The sequence below is a fragment of the Gordionus sp. m RMFG-2023 genome, chromosome 1 (assembly GCF_954871325.1).
Source record: "Gordionus sp. m RMFG-2023 chromosome 1, tfGorSpeb1-WG-v2, whole genome shotgun sequence".
Taxonomy (NCBI): Eukaryota; Metazoa; Nematomorpha; class Gordioida; order Chordodea; family Parachordodidae; genus Gordionus; species Gordionus sp. m RMFG-2023.
This window is the reverse complement of record NC_088775.1, coordinates 92555574-92574428: the sequence shown is the minus strand read 5'-3', so window position 1 is coordinate 92574428 and position 18855 is coordinate 92555574. Positions and strand designations below refer to the sequence as shown.

General features: G+C 29.4%; 1 protein-coding gene across 1 annotated transcript; it reads left to right on the top strand.

The window, feature by feature from the left end:
- Positions 1-11743: 11743 nt before the first annotated feature.
- LOC135931836 (uncharacterized) lies at positions 11744-17615 on the top strand. Its single transcript, XM_065469142.1, has 8 exons — positions 11744-11989; positions 13196-13311; positions 13544-13590; positions 14545-14618; positions 15204-15294; positions 15361-15458; positions 15705-17036; positions 17449-17615. The coding sequence occupies exons 1-7, from the start codon at positions 11862-11864 to the stop codon at positions 16453-16455; spliced, it is 1305 nt and encodes a 434-aa protein (XP_065325214.1). The 5' UTR covers positions 11744-11861; the 3' UTR covers positions 16456-17036; positions 17449-17615.
- Positions 17616-18855: the final 1240 nt, after the last annotated feature.

The following is an 18855-nucleotide window of genomic DNA, read 5'->3' as shown; positions in this document are numbered from 1 at the left end:
TTAAAAATTCTCTGGAGTCTGGACCTTCCTTATTATTCCCTATTATTCTTGGCTTCCGATTGATTCTTCAGTCAGGAACTTTTCCCTAAAAATACCTTCCAGAATCAGATGCTAAGTTCTTTTGCGCCCATTCATTCATTTTAAGTAAGTATAAAACAATGGTGATTTTCAAAATTTTACATTTAATTGAAGAAAACAAATTAGAACAAAATGGTTCCAACTGATTTGTATTAAATGATGCTCCAATATAAATTTTAATAAAATTAATCGTCATGTGACGTAGTTCTAACGATGACGTAATTTCCGATGGTATTTATGGCAAACTCTTCGGGTGCGGCTTTGAATATCATATTTTCATGGGATCTATCACTGTTGAGGAAGAGTAATATAGTATAAAGAAGGATTCTTAACACATGATGTGATATTTGGGTGAGTTAAATTTTCTTGATGCAGTTAAGGTATTTCTAAGAAGACTCCATTTATATTCCTGATTTTGTCTGGGATGAGAATGTTATTCAAATTCACTTAGCATATATGTAATATTTTTTATATCGTTAAGATTTATGAATCAATTCCAGTGCCAGTCTTAAGCGCGAGCAGTGCCGGAAGTTGCCTAAATATGGCGCGAGAATAATTTTTTTTTATGGTAAATGTTTTAAACCAATAAAAAAAAAAAAAAAAAAAAAAAAATTATATTTTTGTACTGATAATTTTCCATAAAAGAATGATATTTTTTTTTTCGGTGTAATGCATCATTTCACTCTTATCCGTTCAATTTTTCCATGAAAAATAAGCGCGAAAATAAAAAACATAAAGTGCGGGCAAAGTTAATGGGCGTTAGCGGAAATTTTTTTTTTTAGTAAATGTCAAAAAAAAATTTTTTTTATAAATGATGATGGAAGATGAAGGGGGGGGGGAGGGGGGTTTGAAGTAATTTTTGTTGTAATATGCAAATGAATTACCATTCAAATAAATATCCTTCTTTTCATAATTTTATTATTTTATTATTAATAGAGATTAATGAAAGCATAAATTATGTTGTTGTTTTAAATAATTTCCATATCATTTAATTATTGTATTATCTTCTTTCTTTTATTTTAAAAATTAGATCTCAAAAAAAAAAAAAAAAAAAAAAAAAAGAGCTAGCCAATGTTTTTGACCAAAAATATTCCAATCAATCTTCACGTTGAAACTCAACTTAGAGACTTACTTCGATATTTTAGGCTAAAAGTGCTTGACTGAGTCACTATCAACAACAAACAACAACAACAAACAACAACAACAAACAACAACAACAAACAACAACAACAAACAACAACAACAAACAACAACAACAAACAACAACAACAAAAATACATATATTTAATGAACTATAAAACAGAGCTAGCCATGTTTTTAACCAAAAATATTCCAATCAATCTTCACGTTGAAACTCAACTTAGAGACTTACTTCGATATTTTAGGCTAAAAGTGCTTGACTGAGTCGCGATAGATATGGTTAAAGTTAGGTATTTTAAACAACACTAATTCACAATATTATCAAAGACAAACAACAACAAAAAAATACATATAATAATATCACCAGCTTAAAATACATTTTTAAATAACGAAATTTGTCTCGAGAAATCTACACATTGAAACTTTACATAGAAACACACAATATTTATTACTATTTAAAAAAAAAACTAGAAAAAAAAAAAAAAAAGGTTATAATAATTTAAATACAATATATTATTCTCGCATATTATAACAAATAAACAACATATTATTAATTTCCAATTACAATTTTCTCTGCATGAATCAGCTGAAATATATATATATATATCAAATGACATATATATTACCGACTTGACGATTCATTCATTTAAAAAGTGTAATATCAATGCAAATCAGCTGAAACGCCATCTTGGTTACGAAATCATTATTAAAATTAAACGAGAGCCTAATTTATTCCTATAATCTGATGCCAAATCCTTATTGAAAGAATTACCGGATCATCGAAATAATAAGCAAGTTATCAATTTAATAGTAGTTTTTTTTTTAACATGAGAATAATTTACTATACGTGTTACCAAAATGGCGGGCCCAGCTGATTTGCTTTTAACGACGCTTCTTAAAAAATGCATTTTAAATGAATGAATGAATCGTCAGTCTAGGTTATTATATAATGTCAGTCATTGATATGTATATAATGTTATTTTTTGTTTTCAACTTTAAAGCATTTTTTGAAAGCATTTTTTTTCTTCTTAAATTTATAAATATGATTTTACCGGAAATGCAATTCCATCATGTTTGGAATACCCACCCCTATAAATTTCGGACACTTTCGCCACCAATCTTTGAACTTAATAAAAAATTTATATTCATTTTTTGCCATAGATTTTTTAAAATATAAATTATAAATATTTAAAAAAATTCGTAAGATTCGCAATTCTGAACATGCTGGAATTATGTTTCAGGTATAATATCCAATTTTATAAAAACGCGAAAACACATTGGAGCTAACGTTTAGATATTATCGTAAGCTAGGCCTAGCCTAAATAGGATAAATCAACTTTTATTACAATTCACCCATTAGTTTCTGACACAATTATATCAATTATAAAAAACGCAAATATGTTTAAATTAAAAAAAAAAAAAAATTATATATAATTACTTTAAAAATCTCTTTTAAATAGCAAATTCATAATCTCTCAAATATTCGCTAAATCGGTTAAACGCCTCGTTTTTGAGCCGATTTTAAAAAAACGGCTAACTCAGTTCTTTATCCAGAAAAATATTATGCAAGCCCTGAAAATTTTGCTCATAGAAGGAGCAAAGGTCCAGACATATAGTATGGAACATTCGAGGCTTAGTCAATATTTTTTCTGGAGAAAATATTGAGTTTGCCGTTTTTAAAAATCGGCTCAAAACTAGCCGAACCCCTAGACCTTTTTCCTCATTACAATCGTTTCATTTATTATAAGATTTTTGCCCTTAATCACCTCCATTTTTTTGATAAATTAACATTTTTAGGGTGATGACGCACTTTTTTTTAAATAGCGTTTATTTCAAGGGCGTGGACTCTCCCTTTTTTTAAGAGTGGAAGAGATCGGATGCTGGCTAATCCACCATTCTTGGAAAGGCTGCTAAACTAGATTCATAGAAAGCTATTTCATTTGAACTTAGGAAGTTCACAATATTTTCGATCTGAACTTTTATTTCATTTCACATAATCACCAAGGGGTATTTGGATATATATAAAAAAAATGTGAGCCGGCCGTAAAGCATATAGGATCCTGAGGAATATAAAAACTGGTCTAAGTGATATAGTTCCTCTCTGAAGGAGGTAAGTGTGAATTTGTGGGAATTAGGCTAAATAGAATCGAGAGGCAATAATTCGGATTTTTCAGAGTTGCTAAAAAGTCCATAATTAATTTTACGGCTTTATTGACTTCGTCATTTGATTCACCGATTATACCGCTTGATATGCCAGGCCTCCAAGGGTAGGGAACTCGTGGAGTTATAACCAGTGTTGTTAAAACATCTAATTCGAATCGATTCTAAAAAAACGGCCAGATTTGGATTATAACCAAAACAACGTTATGTAAGCCTAAAGATTTTGTTCATATGCCGAATCGGATGTTAGCATGATACTATTTTAGCTATAATCCTAATTAGGGTCTTTTTGAAAAATCGGCTTAAAGCGGGCTTTTTAACAACACTAGTTATAAGTATGTTGTTGATACCCAGACAGAAAAGCAACGAACCAAGAGAATTACCATGATGAATGCCCCCAATTGATGGAATTTTATAAATGTCGAATTGCATGGTAGAAAACGATGATAGCAAGAAAGGAAAAATTTGGCGTATCCCGGGAAAAGGGGTTCACGAGAAACTTAAGAAGGAATTTCTAGAAAGGGTACTTTTGAGGAAGTTATTTTAAGTGTATTCTCGTAAGATGCACAGCGACTTTGCAGCCATCGGAAATCCTAAAACCTAGGTTTGAAAGGGTTGAGAAGACACGGACTAGGTGTCGAAATGTAGATCCTATTGTAATTGGCCGGGTATCATCATTGAGCTTCTGAAGTGAAATTAGTCTAGTGCCATAAAAGATTTTGGAGAAATAAAGATAAATTACTTTACCTTTTACATTTATTACAAATGTTTATTATTTTAGTAAGATTGAGAGTTGGTGAGGAGCATATTGAGGGAGAAGTGATGTCTTGCAAGATGCATACCATCAAATAGAATCTGGATTTGAAAGGATATTTTTCCTCAATTCTTCTGAAGTGAATTGATAGGCACATGGAGTTAAGGAGTGGAAGGGTGTTTTTTGGCGTAACATTGAGTGGATACCAATCTGTTTTGTATTAAGATTGCCAATTTTCTTGGAAATCAAATTGGCCCTCAAAACTATTGGTGAAGGTTTTTTTTAGACGCAACACTACTTCTATTATTAAAAGTCCTTTAGGAAGGATCCATTCCATAATCTATTAAATATTTGAAATTTATAAAACTATAAATCTTTCAATTAGGTAATTTTTATGCATAATTAAATATTTGAATCTCTCTTATCTTTCTGAAACCCCATGGTATAAAATTCTAAATTATACATAAATTCATGAATTAAAATAGTATTTAAATAAATCTCTTTTCCTATTGAATTGATACTTGATACATTTAAAGTTCTATTGATCCCTAAAATATTCAGGAATATGTATAATATTAGGCATGTATTCAGTGCATTCAATGCACATTGTTGTTCTTCTGGACTGATATTTTTACGCATAGATTTAGGAGGAGGAATATAAAATAATTAAAAATTATTTATTAATACTAAAAATTTACCTTGATGTAAACTACCTGAAAGTGTCATCTGGGTACCATTGCTTTGCTATATGAAGTGAATGAAAATGGTAAGTGTATGAATGTTTTGTTTGTAAGGTGATTACTATTGGACCGATTACGCTATAATCATTTTTATTGGACATATATATTTTTTAAAAGAACACTATTGGCTAAATTTGATTGACGTTTTTTGAGGATTATTATAATAGATTTAATATTGAAGTCTAATTATTTAGTATTTAACTTTTGCTTAATACCCATGTTTATGATTTGCGTTAATAGTAATATTCATTACATCTTAAGATGCCCGCTTAGCCAGATAAAATTAATCTAATCAAAAGATTTTTTAATTACTATTTATTTGATACCCATATAAATTTTTATTTTTTCAAGCCCCCCCCCTCCTCCCTTCCATTCTCAGATCAAGTCCAACCCTTTGAGATAATAAATACTTTCAGTCAAAAGATATTTAAAATACCTTTTATTGGATTCCTATGCCAATATTTTGCATTATATAAATATTTCTGACCACCTAAGATCTCCCGCCTATTTAGAGTATAATTATTACAATCAAGTGATATTTAAACTAGCTTTTATTGTATACCCTTATCCATATTTTGTGTCGATAAAAATATTCCTGACCCCCCCCCCCCCCTAAGACCTAGATCCGCCCTCTATGAGTGATAATTATTATTATTACAATAAAAAATATTTTAAATACCTTTTTTTTGATACCCATATCAAAAAAAGTTATTTATTACACCCCCCCCTCCAACCACCCTCCAGACCAAGTCATACCCATCAAGACCAAGAATGAAGACTTTCAGTCAAAAGATATTAAAATTAGCTATTATTTAATACCCATATCGATATTTTATTTTCGATAAAAATGTTCCTGACCCTCCAAGACTAGACTCGCCCACTAAGGGAGAAGTATTGACATCCAGTTTAATAGATCTTTTGGATTAGCTATCAATTGATACCCTTATTAGACATACATATCTAATTTCTCAAACGTGATAATACCGTATAGTTCTTTATCCTTAAAAAAAAATTGAATTCTTAAAGGGATCGCTTTAAAACCCAGTAAAGATCCCGGATAGTTCTAATGATCCCTTAAAAAATTACGACATGGTACTATAAAATCATTATTTATAAAAAAAAAAAAAAATTTCGAAAAGTTTAATAATAGTTTATAATATCCTCTCGTATAAATATATGGATAAAGATTTGACATCTTTTTAGCTTAAATGTTATATATTTTCGCAATAAAATGTATAACGCAAGATGGAGGCTATTCTTAAAAGGTAAAAAAATAAATAAAAATAATTAACTTTCCTGGAGGTAGTTTTTATTTTATCCACATGGGGGAAAAGAGAAATGAATGCACAATATATCCTAAAAGAATTATTGACCACGTGATTTTATCTTGAATGTATGGTGGCGCGATCACGATTTAACAGCTGACAATTTTTTTTTTTAAATCTGTTTACGAGTTCAATTTTTCTTTATTAAAATCATTTATTTTCTTAGATTATTATTATGAATAAGATAAAATTAATATTATATAAATCATAATATATAAAACATTTAATATTTATTAAAATAATATTAAAAATTAAAATTAACATACTATATCTATATTCTATATCCTTCATTTGTTTATTGGACAAGTATCCTAGCACCCGGTCATCCTAGCCTGTCGGTGACCGGGGTGTCATCTCTAAACTCGGAAATTCACCTTATCATATGTCTTTATACATCAGTCATCGAAGCGAAGAAAAGCCTGAAAATCTTTACGGTTCCTTACCAGGATTGATGAGTCAGGGACCTTCGACTTCCAAGCACACATCATAATCCACTTGGCCACCTCGGCCAAAACTTCAATTGGGCTATAAAGTTATAGCCGATATGAAGAAATATAAATTAGATAAAAGAGATAGCACGAATAACATAAAGTGGAGAGAGATATTCTTACCACCAGAAAAGGTGAAAGCCAAAAAGAAAAACATCTATTTAGATATGGTTCGGCGGGGCTTAATGACCCATGTATGGGTATACAGTTGAATGACAAATTTCGATTGATATTCTTTGTCGTAGGTAGAAGTGAAGCCATCTTTTGGATATCCCGTGATTAACTTTGCCCTATTGTTTTGAATAATTTTGAGACTTGGGGTCCAAATGATCCAAAGGTTTCTTAGACTACCGGAACAAACAAAACATTATTTAAATTGGCTACATCTATTTGTTTTTGTATAAACAGCTTTCTTGATCATGTTGACAATCTAGCAAATAATAAATAAAAATTGATTTCATAAATAAACAGATTTAAAAAAAATCTATCAGCTGTTAAATCGGTATCGCAGACTAGCCAATATTAATTCAAGGTAAAAGAAATAATATAACTTAAAAAAATTAAATAAAATATATATGTTATATATCACCTGTCAATTACAAACTGACAGATACAGCAAAATTATTTGATGATTATTGAGTAGCCTTATATAATAAATGTTTTGATTTAAAAATGGTTCCCATATTATTATTTGGAATATAAATTTGGAAAAGATATACCATATATCACAGTAATTATATCATCTATATCTAGAAATATTTGGTCTAGATATGTTTGACATCTTATTTAGATTTAATAATCAAAAAAATAATGTGAGAAATGTTTTATATTACTATTTTTTCAATAAAGTATTTAACGCTAGATGGCGCCAAAGCACTCGAAAAGTAAAAACATATTTTTCAACCAGTTTTTACCAGATGAAAAGGGTTTTATGATGAAAAATTAAGGAAGATAACGACAATTTTCTTTGTTCTACACGAGGAAAGTAAAATTTTATGAACAACTCCATTTTGAAAGTGGATAAATTTTTTGTGACAATTTCTTTTACTCCATAAGGGAGAAAACAGAAAATTTTTTTAAATAACCGTTAAAACCTGTATAATTTGGGCACCGTTTGATTTCTCAGTTTTTGCAAAAAAAAAGCAAAGATTATGTCCAACCATTTTCAAATATTTTTATTTTAAAATGGCGAACAGAATTATAGGTTTACTGAATTTTTCAAGGGGTACATATTAACCCATCTAATTTTTTCATGTTTTTGAATCATTTTTTGGGCGCGTTTTTTAAATTTGAAAAATTGGATTTTAACCGGAAATATATTCTATAATCTTTGGAATACCTTTCTTATGAATCTTAGAACAATGTTGCTCTTAGAGTTTTGAATCATTTATAATTTATATAAATAGAAATTTACGGGAGATTTTTTATATAAATTCTAATCAAGTTCAAAAAGTTCATTGGCAAAATTGTCTGAAATTTATCGGGTATAAGAAAGAAAGAAAGAAAGAAAGAAAGAAAGAAAGAAAGAAAGAAAGAAAGAAAGAAAGAAAGAAAGAAAGAAAGAAAGAAAGAAAGAAAGAAAGAAAGAAAGAAAGAAAGAAAGAAAGAAAGAAAGAAAGAAAGAAAGAAAGAAAGAAAGAAAGAAAGAAAGAAAGAAAGAAAGAAAGAAAGAAAGAAAGAAAGAAAGAAAGAGAAAGAAAGAAAGAAAGAAAGAAAGAAAGAAAGAAAGAAAGAAAGAAAGAAAGAAAGAAAGAAAGAAAGAAAGAAAGAAAGAAAGAAAGAAAGAAAGAAAAGAAAGAAAGAAAGATATATATATATATTGCAATAAATTTTATTAATAAACAAATCCCCCCCCCCCCCCAAAAAAAAAATATTTAATTTATATATCTTATTGAATTTAATTGTTTAACGTATAATCACTTGTTCTAAACAGGGACTCTAACCGTTATTTATAACGGTTCAGTTTGGTTCAGCTAATTATAAAGGTTCATTACGGATTAGAAATTTTTTATTTTTTTATTGAAGCAACCAACACCATCTTCTAATTCATTTTTATTATAAGCATCTATTGAATTATGTATATAAAAAAAATATATATATAAGATTCAAAATAACTCATTTTTTAAATGTTCGTTGTGTGACGATAACACAAATTTTAGCCCCGAAAAAGCCCTTTCTACAGAAACTTGTGTTGCGAAAACAGCCAGTACTATAAGAGCGACATTGTATAATTCTGGATATTCAAATACTTTTGATCCCTAAAATATATAAAACAACCTTTTTTTTATAAAGATTCTTTTTACTCCTTTCAAAAAATAAATATATCGGGTTCGGTTCGGTTCGGTTGAACGGTTTTTAACGGTTCGTTACGGTTCACTCCGGGGGGGGGGGGTCCCTGGTTCTAAACCATACAAAATGTATCCTAACTTTCGATATTATCGTTACTCTCATCATGTACTGAGCTTATCTTCAGCCCAAAGTGGACAAAGTCAAAAAATCGATTTTTACAATTATTAGTAAAAGATAATGTAAAAGTATCTGTTAACTATTTTTAAAAAAGTATTTCCATAATTTTTCTGATACACTTCCTTTTCACATTCTCCGTCACAAAATAAAAACTAACTAATGTACGACATTAAAAATGTTTTTTTTTGTTTTTTTTTTAAAATAAAGTTGTTTTTTTTTAAAAAATAAATATCGATTTATGTGTTATTATTAAAATATAAAAAATTTTTAAATGGAAAAATTTAGGCGTTTAGCCTTACATATATAATAAAATAAGTTTAATCTTTATATATCATATATTGATTTTTATCCCCATTTTTGAACGTAATATCAATGTTAATATCTTATTTGAGAATTTATTTACAAAATCTAATAATGACAAATTCATTATGTTACATAAATATCATCATCCTTTTCACCCACATAAAATATTTGTAATAAATAAGTATTTCGAATAGTATTTTCTAAAACCTTAAAAAGATAGAAAGATATTAAAATATCATTAAATATATTTCAGTGCGAAACTTTTATAAGATGGTGGATTTGAATTCGGAAATTGTGAGTTCTTTAATAAATATCTGTCCTTATCTTTCATAATCATTATAATAAAATCTATATATATTTCTTAAGGGTTCGAGGGTTCTGGTGTCAGAAATGCTAAACGGATTGGAGGCATTGAAGCTAGACCTCGAACATATAAAATATTTCGATACCGTATTACTGAAGTTATTTATAACGTACAAGAAGAAAGTTGATAGGAATATGGGCATGATTGTGGATCATATCAGCTCCTTAGATGTATGAAATAACATTGTTTTTTATTTGTTTTTTTTTATTTGGACATTATTATCTTCTTGTTTTATTTGTTATACGTTCTATTTTGAAAAACTTGTAAAATGTAAACCTTTTATAATTTTTGAGTTTGAATGTCATTCTAGAAATGATAATAGCTCAAAGAAGAATATGTTATAGAAGTGAGTTTTTAGTCAAGAAGACCATAAGGGATAAAACAGGTATAAACAGCTGAGCAAATGATGAACTGAACTTTAGGAAAGAAAAGAAAGAAAGAAAGAAAGAAAGAAAGAAAGAAAGAAAGAAAGAAAGAAAGAAAGAAAGAAAGAAAGAAAGAAAGAAAGAAAGAAAGAAAGAAAGAAAGAAAGAAAGAAAGAAAGAGAAAGAAAGAAAGAAAGAAAGAAAGAAAGCTTCAACTCAAGCAATATTCAAACTGCAGGAAATTGTTATTTGAATTGGATGAAATATATTTAGAATTAAGGCATCCTTGCTCGGCTCAATATTTGTTCTTAATATCTGAATTCTAATCAGCATACCATTTTTTTGTATTTTTTTTGATTTAAATCATAGATTTTATAAACATTAAGTGTATCTTCCAAATACATTTAATGTTGCACTTATTTCCCTTTTTTTATTATAAATTATAGATTAAGCTAATGGTTTATTTCCTATTTTATATAAATGATAGATTTTATAACATTGAGTGATAAATATTTTCAAGATGCATTTATAAATGGCTTCTCTTCTTCTTCTTTCTTTTCTTTTTCTTTCTTTCTTTCTTTCTTTCTTTCTTTCTTTCTTTCTTTCTTTCTTTCTTTCTTTCTTTCTTTCTTTCTTTTTATCTTTCTTTTTATCTTTCTTTCTTTTTTCTTTCTTTCTGTCTTTCTTTCTTATAAATTTTTGAAATAAATCATTTTTTCTGAAACAGGTATTTAAAAATTTTTTTAAAAGAATTAAGACAAGCTAAATCTAATTATAGATTAATATAATATTTAAATACATTGAAACAAGTTTTGGCTTATTATATAAATGTTATATATATATATTATATATATATATTATATAAAAACGCAAATAATTATTGCATAAAATACTCCAGCTCTCTATACCGCGACGCGATTAGCGTTAATCGTAATTGAGCTAGTGATTTAGATCCCATGTTAAGGAAATTCCAATTTTGATCTTCTCTTTTTTTTGTCTAATATAAAGTTTTTTTTTGTTTTTTTTTTAAATTTGTATTTTATTGGCTTAAAGTTATTTTAAAAAAAAATTGTATGGAATGATAAGATCAATGGCACAATGCAATCCCATATTAGGGATTTGCCGGAATCCCCTGGGATTGATGTAAGGGCCGTTAGGTCCTAGGTCAATAATATAATCGATAATCGAAAGAAATATGGGTAATAATTGTATCTCTTTTAGGGAGAATAAATTTTCTGGTAAAAATGGAATGGCAACTTTCTAGGGATGGTTTTGGAAAATTTTAAAAACTTAATTATCAAAGCCCGACCAAAGTCGGCACACATTTTTAGTCAATCCGACCAAGGCCCGAATAACATTTTACAATTTGAGTTTGAATCTTCATATGATCCCAAGAAGTCTCATATGATTTCTTGGTGCCATGGGACAGAAAATGAAAACTTTTAATTACTAGACAATTCCTCGAATTCTGGATATTCGAAGCAAACCGGAGGAGAGGATACTCTTAAATAGAGAAGTGTTTTTAAGAGGGTATTAGTTTATTAGTTATGCCCACTCTTATTTCAATATTTTATTTTATTTTAAAATTCTTTTTCCTATTATTTTAATTTTTAAAAATATTAATTTTTTTTTTTTGTAATTTTTTATAAGTACGGTTTGGGAGAGCGCCATCGACCTCATGCTCGCGAACGAAAAGAAAAACGAGGAAAGGGATCAGAGATTGTTCAAAATGGAGAATACCTTCGATGATTTGCTTTGCGCCATATGCAATATGGACGTCCATTGTTCCCATAGTTCCCATAATGGGTTTTTAATTTTTTTCTTCTTCTTCTCTTCACATTTACGTATAGGTAATTCAGGGCATTGTTGCATTTTCCAATTTGATTTTTTGACATTAATTTTTTGGGAAAAACCGATCTTTTTTTAAAAAAACTTATACGATTGGAAATTTGTGTCCGCAGAGAAATATCGGATATTTCGGATAGGATTGAGTTTGAACCCGTAAGTCTAGAAACCGGGTAAATCTAGAAACCGATATTTAAAAACCGGAACTAAGCCGAATCTTTTTCGGTCCGACAACTCCGAATAGAATATTAATTTTAATATTAAAAAAAAGGTTTTTCTAAATTTGGGGGACTCAATTTTTGTAAAAATAAATTTATTCGAAATCCTATATCTTAAAATTTACAAAAAAATAAGGGGAAAAAAATTCTAAAATTTTTCTCTGTACCATCCTGAAAGAAAGAAAGAAAGAAAGAAAGAAAGAAAGAAAGAAAGAAAGAAAGAAAGAAAGAAAGAAAGAAAGAAAGAAAGAAAGAAAGAAAGAAAGAAAGAAAGAAAGAAAGAAAGAAAGAAAGAAAGAAAGAAAGAAAGAAAGAAAGAAAGAAAGAAAGAAAGAAAGAAAGAAAGAAAGAAAGAAAGAAAGAAAGAAAGAAAGAAAGAAAGAAAGAAAGAAAGCTTCAACTCAAGTTATATTCAAACTGCAGGAAATGGAAGAAATATATTTAGAATTTAACAAATATCTGAAGTAAGAATGGGTTAAAGGCCAGAGCTTTAGGTTAGGATTATTCGAAAGTTTGAGAGATATTTAATCTTTTTATTAATAAATTATCGAACCCTGATTGGTCATTGGCGATTATAAATAAACCAATAGAAATTTAAATAAATCTACCATCTTGCAAACTGCAATTTTCCAATGCTTCAGTAAAAATTTATCTTCCGCGCACTTGTAAGTAGATTTAGCCCCTTTTATTAGAACAATTTGCTCACCCAACTATAATTACATTCCTCGAGATTTCGATAATATAATATTCTTAGGAACCTTTGTTCCTTCTAAGAACAAAATCTTCATGCTGGCAATATTTTTTCTGGTTGAAATATCGAGGTTAGCCATTTTTAGAAGTCGGCTCAAAACGAGCCCTTTAACAACACTAGTGGTGACCGGAAAGAGAGTGTTGATATTGATCAAAATAATTCCTTATTTTTAAAAAAAAAAAAAATAATAATTATAAGTCTCGGTCACAACAAGAGTAAACAAACCAAACGGATTGATGATGAACGATCTTGTAAAATGTTTGCCAATCATGTGCACGAAGAAAGCGTGGAAGAGAATGATTACCGCATGAGAGGTAAGGGCTAGAAATGAGTGATTATTTTTCTTTCCTTTCCTTTCTTTTTCTTTTTCTATTCTATTTTATTCTATTCTATTCTATTTTTTTCTTCGATCTTCAATTAGCCATTCTCATTTGCGTCTTTTTTAAAAACTTTTAACAAACAAACCAGTTTATTATTTTATTTAAATATTAAAAATGATATATACCTTTTCCCAAATTAATTATCAATATATTTTATTTTTATTAGAACAAAATGTGGTTTCTAAGATTCAAAGAGATGGAGATATATTTCCGGTATAATTATAATAAAACAACCAATGACACGCATTCATTAAAAGTGTGCATCAATGAAAAACAGCTAGGGACGCCATGTTGGTTAACCATATCGTAATTTAAAAATTGATCATCGAGGTAATAAGGAAAGCAAGTTATCAATTTAATAGTAGTTTTTTTTAACATGAGAATAATTACTATTATACGAGTTACCAAAATGGCGGCTCCAGCTGATTCGCATTCAACCGACGCTTTCATATACATTATTTATGAAGGCGTCGTCAGCTCCAGGTATTATTATATGTCATTGATAACAACTATCCCATTTCTCTTCTCTTCTCTTCTCTTTTTGATCGACGTTATTTTATTATTTATTTTGGCAATCGCTTTATTTTTTTTATATATCAATTTGTATTTTAAATTTAATCGGTGAAAATTTTTATATTAACATTTTTTTTATATATATACATCAATTTGTAATAGTTATATTTTTTTTATTATTTGTTTTAAAAAAAAAAGATATGTATAAAGGGATAAAAAAAATATATAATTTATCATGTAATAAAATTTAAATTATGATTAAAAATAACTTGTATCATAATTATCTAACTATAATAAAACGTGGAATTAATACTATTCCAACATAGGATTTTGGTGAAAGTATGGTTTTTAAGAAGCCTAACTAAGTAGTGTTAAATATCTAGCCTTTAGCAGTATTAATATAGTAGACAGACTCTAATATTTCACTTCCCCATACCCCCCTATCTACTCCTATCAAGGTTAAAAAAAAAATGGTAAATTCAAATTTAGAATTAGCAAAAATAGGACATCCAAATCAAACCTACCCCGGACCACCCTCCAATTCTATATAAATGACGATAGCGTTTTTATTATAATATAAATAAGGATTAATGGGTTATCCAAATTAAGCAATAATCGACCATCAATATATTTTTTTGGAATATATTGTTAAAGCTTCGATGGAGCTCGCCCATGATCGCTGGAAGATTCGGGAAGATTCCTTCCAAGACTCTGAATTACGATCACAAGTTTCTTTAAAAGCAGTCTCATTTAATTTTACAATGCCACTTAACCCAATTTAAGTCTATTACAGAGGTACCCATTAGCACGGTCCGGCCAGGGTTTTATATTTTTAGGCCCGGCACGGCCCACATTCATGACCGGCCTATGTACCCGGGCAGGACAGGGTCGCAGGTCTCTGATATATATATATGTCGCATTGAGACATTATAATCGGAATTCGGAATCTCTCACCTTTATATCATTTATACTTCGAGGCGATTCTTGAATTTAAAAAAAATCTAACTTGACCGGAAATACAATTCCAGCGAGGATGAAGTACCCCACACTGTAAATTTCAGGACAATTTTTCCTTTAACCTTCGAAGTACTCCATTTTTATGATTCTAATATCAAGTGTTTCAGATCCGTAGGGTAGGTTTAACTCCTCTAAAGAATCTTGTATGCATTTCCGGTCAAATTTTTATTAAAAATACAATTTATCGCCGTCATCAAGTGTCATAAAATTGAGTGACTTCGAATCTCCAAGTATTTGAGACCTCAATATAACCTCTATATATAATAATTATTATTATTTAAAAAAATAATATTTAGAAATCTTAATAAATTTCCAATGTCAATCAACGAGAAACAGCTGTATAAACTTGTAGTAAAAACTTTTGCCAATTTTAAGCCTAATAGTAAAGTAATGTGCAAAAAACATAGTAATACACCTGCTTTATTTATTAATTTATTTTTTGTATTCACACAGATACGCTATCCCCTGAGGATCGATGTGACCATTGGCCAAGATATGTTACCAGTGAGGGTTATCAAAAGGCTTCACTCAGTCAAAAATCAAAATACATTGTATATTATGTTACATTATTAAAACAATAATTATATATATATATAAGCAATATTAAATCTAGTTCTAGTCAGGGAAGTGCTGATTTAAAATCTTCTATGGAAAGTGATAGAAATGCTTTTTTTTCAAGTATCTTTGTTTGAACAGCTTAAATAGTTTATCAAAATGAATTAATTTTTATTTATTGATAATTCAATTTAAAAAAAGTTATCAAAAATTATATTTTATTCGTAATTCCAACCTATTAGAGAGTCTATGATCAAGGATCCTAGAAAACCAGATATTGATATTCCCAGTATCCGGGCTCAAACACTCGCTAAATTTTCCGGTGAGCAACGATTTGTAGATTATGAAGGTAGCTGTATTAAGCATTCGTCGCCGTCGAACATTAAAGAGTGCGCCAACGAAATTCCATCTGCCACCCTCAACAATTTAAAGAATCAAATAAATCATTCTGAAAATAATGATCCACTAGGTTTCGAGGGAAATTTAAAGATTAGATCTTATCGCCAGGAGAATACCACGAGAACCGTTATTCTTAATAATCTCAAAAAAAATAAAAAGGTTAAGCGGTTGATAGTCTCCTTTGAGAAGCAAGATTCCCCCTTATGGCTGAATAATTTACACAAGAGCGATTCTTCGCCCACCATAAATGAAACGCCTATAATTAACAATAAAAGCGCGCATGCGCATTACCTTTCGAGATCATTACCCCGAAAAGAGGCACATTGGTTATCCAGGAATAAGAAAAACGCCAAATGTTCATATCGCGACAAAAACGGGAACATCGCTACGCAAGGTGTATCAGCTGCGGCAACTTTAGATGATTCGTCGGTTTTCGAAGGAAATATATCTGAATACGCGAACTCGTCGAAAAACGGTGATGAGAAAATCTATTCACCATCTCCCGCGCCTATCAAAACCGAACCCAAAAATGTTTCTCTTAAATATTGCCTCCTCGAGAAATGTCACCATAGTCCCATCCTTTTCCTACTCTAACATTATACCCTATTCATGTAATAGAAATTACGGTATCGCCTCCGTATCTAGTCCGATAAAGTGCCATGACCTGACTAAAAAAGTAACTACTGGTACACTACTGTCCAACGATGCTACTTTGAATGATCGTTCTCTAAATATTATTCCCTCTGAATGTCACCCAACTATAAAATGTTCCATAACTGCGGATAAAAATTTTGCCTCCATAATTATGGGCCAACCGATCACATCTCGCGCGGGAGTAGCAATGGAGGATATCAAATGTTCGAGCACTCTAAAGAGGGCAATACCAACCCCGTTGTTAAATGGTTCGTGCGACCATTTTTCCGATTCACGAAATGTAAACCGTATCTCCAAAAATCTCAAGTCGGGCCTCAGACTCGACCTGCGCACGGATTTGGAGGGTAGGCTTGCACCCTTAGCGACTCCCGAAAATACTACCACTCCTTTCCTGAGCATTGAACCATTGGATAGGCGACATCTACTCTCTTACAACAATAATCCAAGACTAGCCAAAAAATCGATTCTAACCTTCCGCAGGGTGAGACAAGCGCCTCACAAAGAAGGAAACCTACTACCTCGTAATTACGTATTCTTTTGATTTAAACTCCTTCTTTTGAAGTTATTAAATTTTTCAGGGAACATCTTATTGATTTAAAATATATTTAAATAATTAAACGGCTTAAATGATGTGAAACGCGATATCTCATTATTTTCATAAGAGCGGGTGTATGCTAAGGTTAGTGTTAGTTGTTAGTCTTATTTGAAATTTCTAGCTACATATTCACCATTTTTAATTCTGAGATAGAGGGTAAAATACAACTTTTGTGATTGATCATCTCTTGATGTCTTTTACACGCATTATCCATATTGTCATAAGATATTACATATAATCTATTAATTTAAACATTATTCGATTTAACATTGGATATTGTTCTAATAGTTCAAATAGTCGTATTATACAATGTAAAAATAACACAATTACAACAACAGCTGTTACCGATCTCAAGAGTAAAAAGACGGCAGAGAGACTAAAATTTTTGAATCTCAAGAAAATGTGTTCTTAAAAGATTTCAAAAATATTCGATGGTGTGTATATTAATTTTTTTTTTGAAAATATTTATTTGGCGAATTATGTTGTATATATATATATTTTAATATAATCAAACCTTTTAATGTATTTTTTTTATATTCAGAAAAGGATGGATAAAATTGTGTAGGAGGAATTAATACATAAATAATAAAAAAAGTTAAAAATTCAAAAAACATTTTTAAAAGGAAGATCATTTATTTACACATACACAGAAGTTAGGATGGGTCCTGAAAAGTTTAAAACTTACCCCGGGTTTGATGTAGAATCAGTTAGGAGAGTCGATTCTAATTAGAAATATATAATAATGGTGTCGCTTTTGAGTATATAGTATAAGAATTTATATTATGTAGATCACGTGTCAATTTACTATTATTATTGGAATTGAAAAGGTTATTAGAGGAAAAATGATGATAATCATTTTTCATGGGAAGGGTTTTGTTTTTTATGTTCATACGAAGAATTTTTGATTTAGTTAGAAAACTCCTCTTTTTTTTTTAGCTTTTAATTTTTTATATACTATATTTATAATGATTATTGATTGACTCTTACGCGTAGCCAGTGGGGAGGGAAAGGGGAAAATTACTTCCTGTTCTCATAAATATCATCATTTTAAGCTAATTATAGCTAAAGGTCTACAATGGACCTAAAGATCTCCTATAAAATTCATGGGGAGAAAAAATCGTCTAGTGCTTGATTCCCTCCCTCTTAGCAAAATCCCTGGATTCGCCTATGGATTAACTCAACATATTAATAAATAAAATTGCTTTTTTTTAACACTCTTTACCCATATTTTTATTAAATTTAAATATTTAGTTTTTAAATGGTTTTTCATTACCATTTAAACACATAAAATGAGTTCAGTAAGATTGATTGACGAAGATATCAATCTTAATGTACAGGTGTTTCGTGATATACGAATTAAGGCTGACCTATTCGAGAATCCTTATAATTAACTCTTGGGAAGCACGGTTTAAAATATTGTCCGTTCTTAAGTTGTTTTTTTTTCAAACTTATTTATCTATTCATATACAAGAAAATTATGATGTTGAAATATAATTCCTAATACAAAATTAAAATAAGCGAAAATAACAATAAATAATAATTATAAGTTTTTCGTCATCACATGACAATAGCGAATTTTTTGAATAATTTTTTAAATGAAAGGATTATTTTTTAGTTTATTTTTTGTATTAATCTTAAATGCCTTCTTGTGAAAATGGGTTTTTGGGTATCCTATGACTAATAAGCTTGAAGGGGGAATCAGACTCTTCAGTTGCCTTTTTTTTCTCTAAAAGACTTTCCGAATG

Excerpts from the sequence above, each read along its gene's own strand:
- LOC135931836 (XM_065469142.1), top strand. The coding sequence starts at position 11,862 with ATGCTCGCGAACGAAAAGAAAAACGAGGAAAGGGATCAGAGATTGTTC. Across the intron at positions 13,312-13,543 it reads GAATGATTACCGCATGAGAG|AACAAAATGTGGTTTCTAAG; the intron begins GTAAGGGCTAGA and ends TATTTTTATTAG. Across the intron at positions 15,295-15,360 it reads ATTTTAAGCCTAATAGTAAA|ATACGCTATCCCCTGAGGAT; the intron begins GTAATGTGCAAA and ends GTATTCACACAG.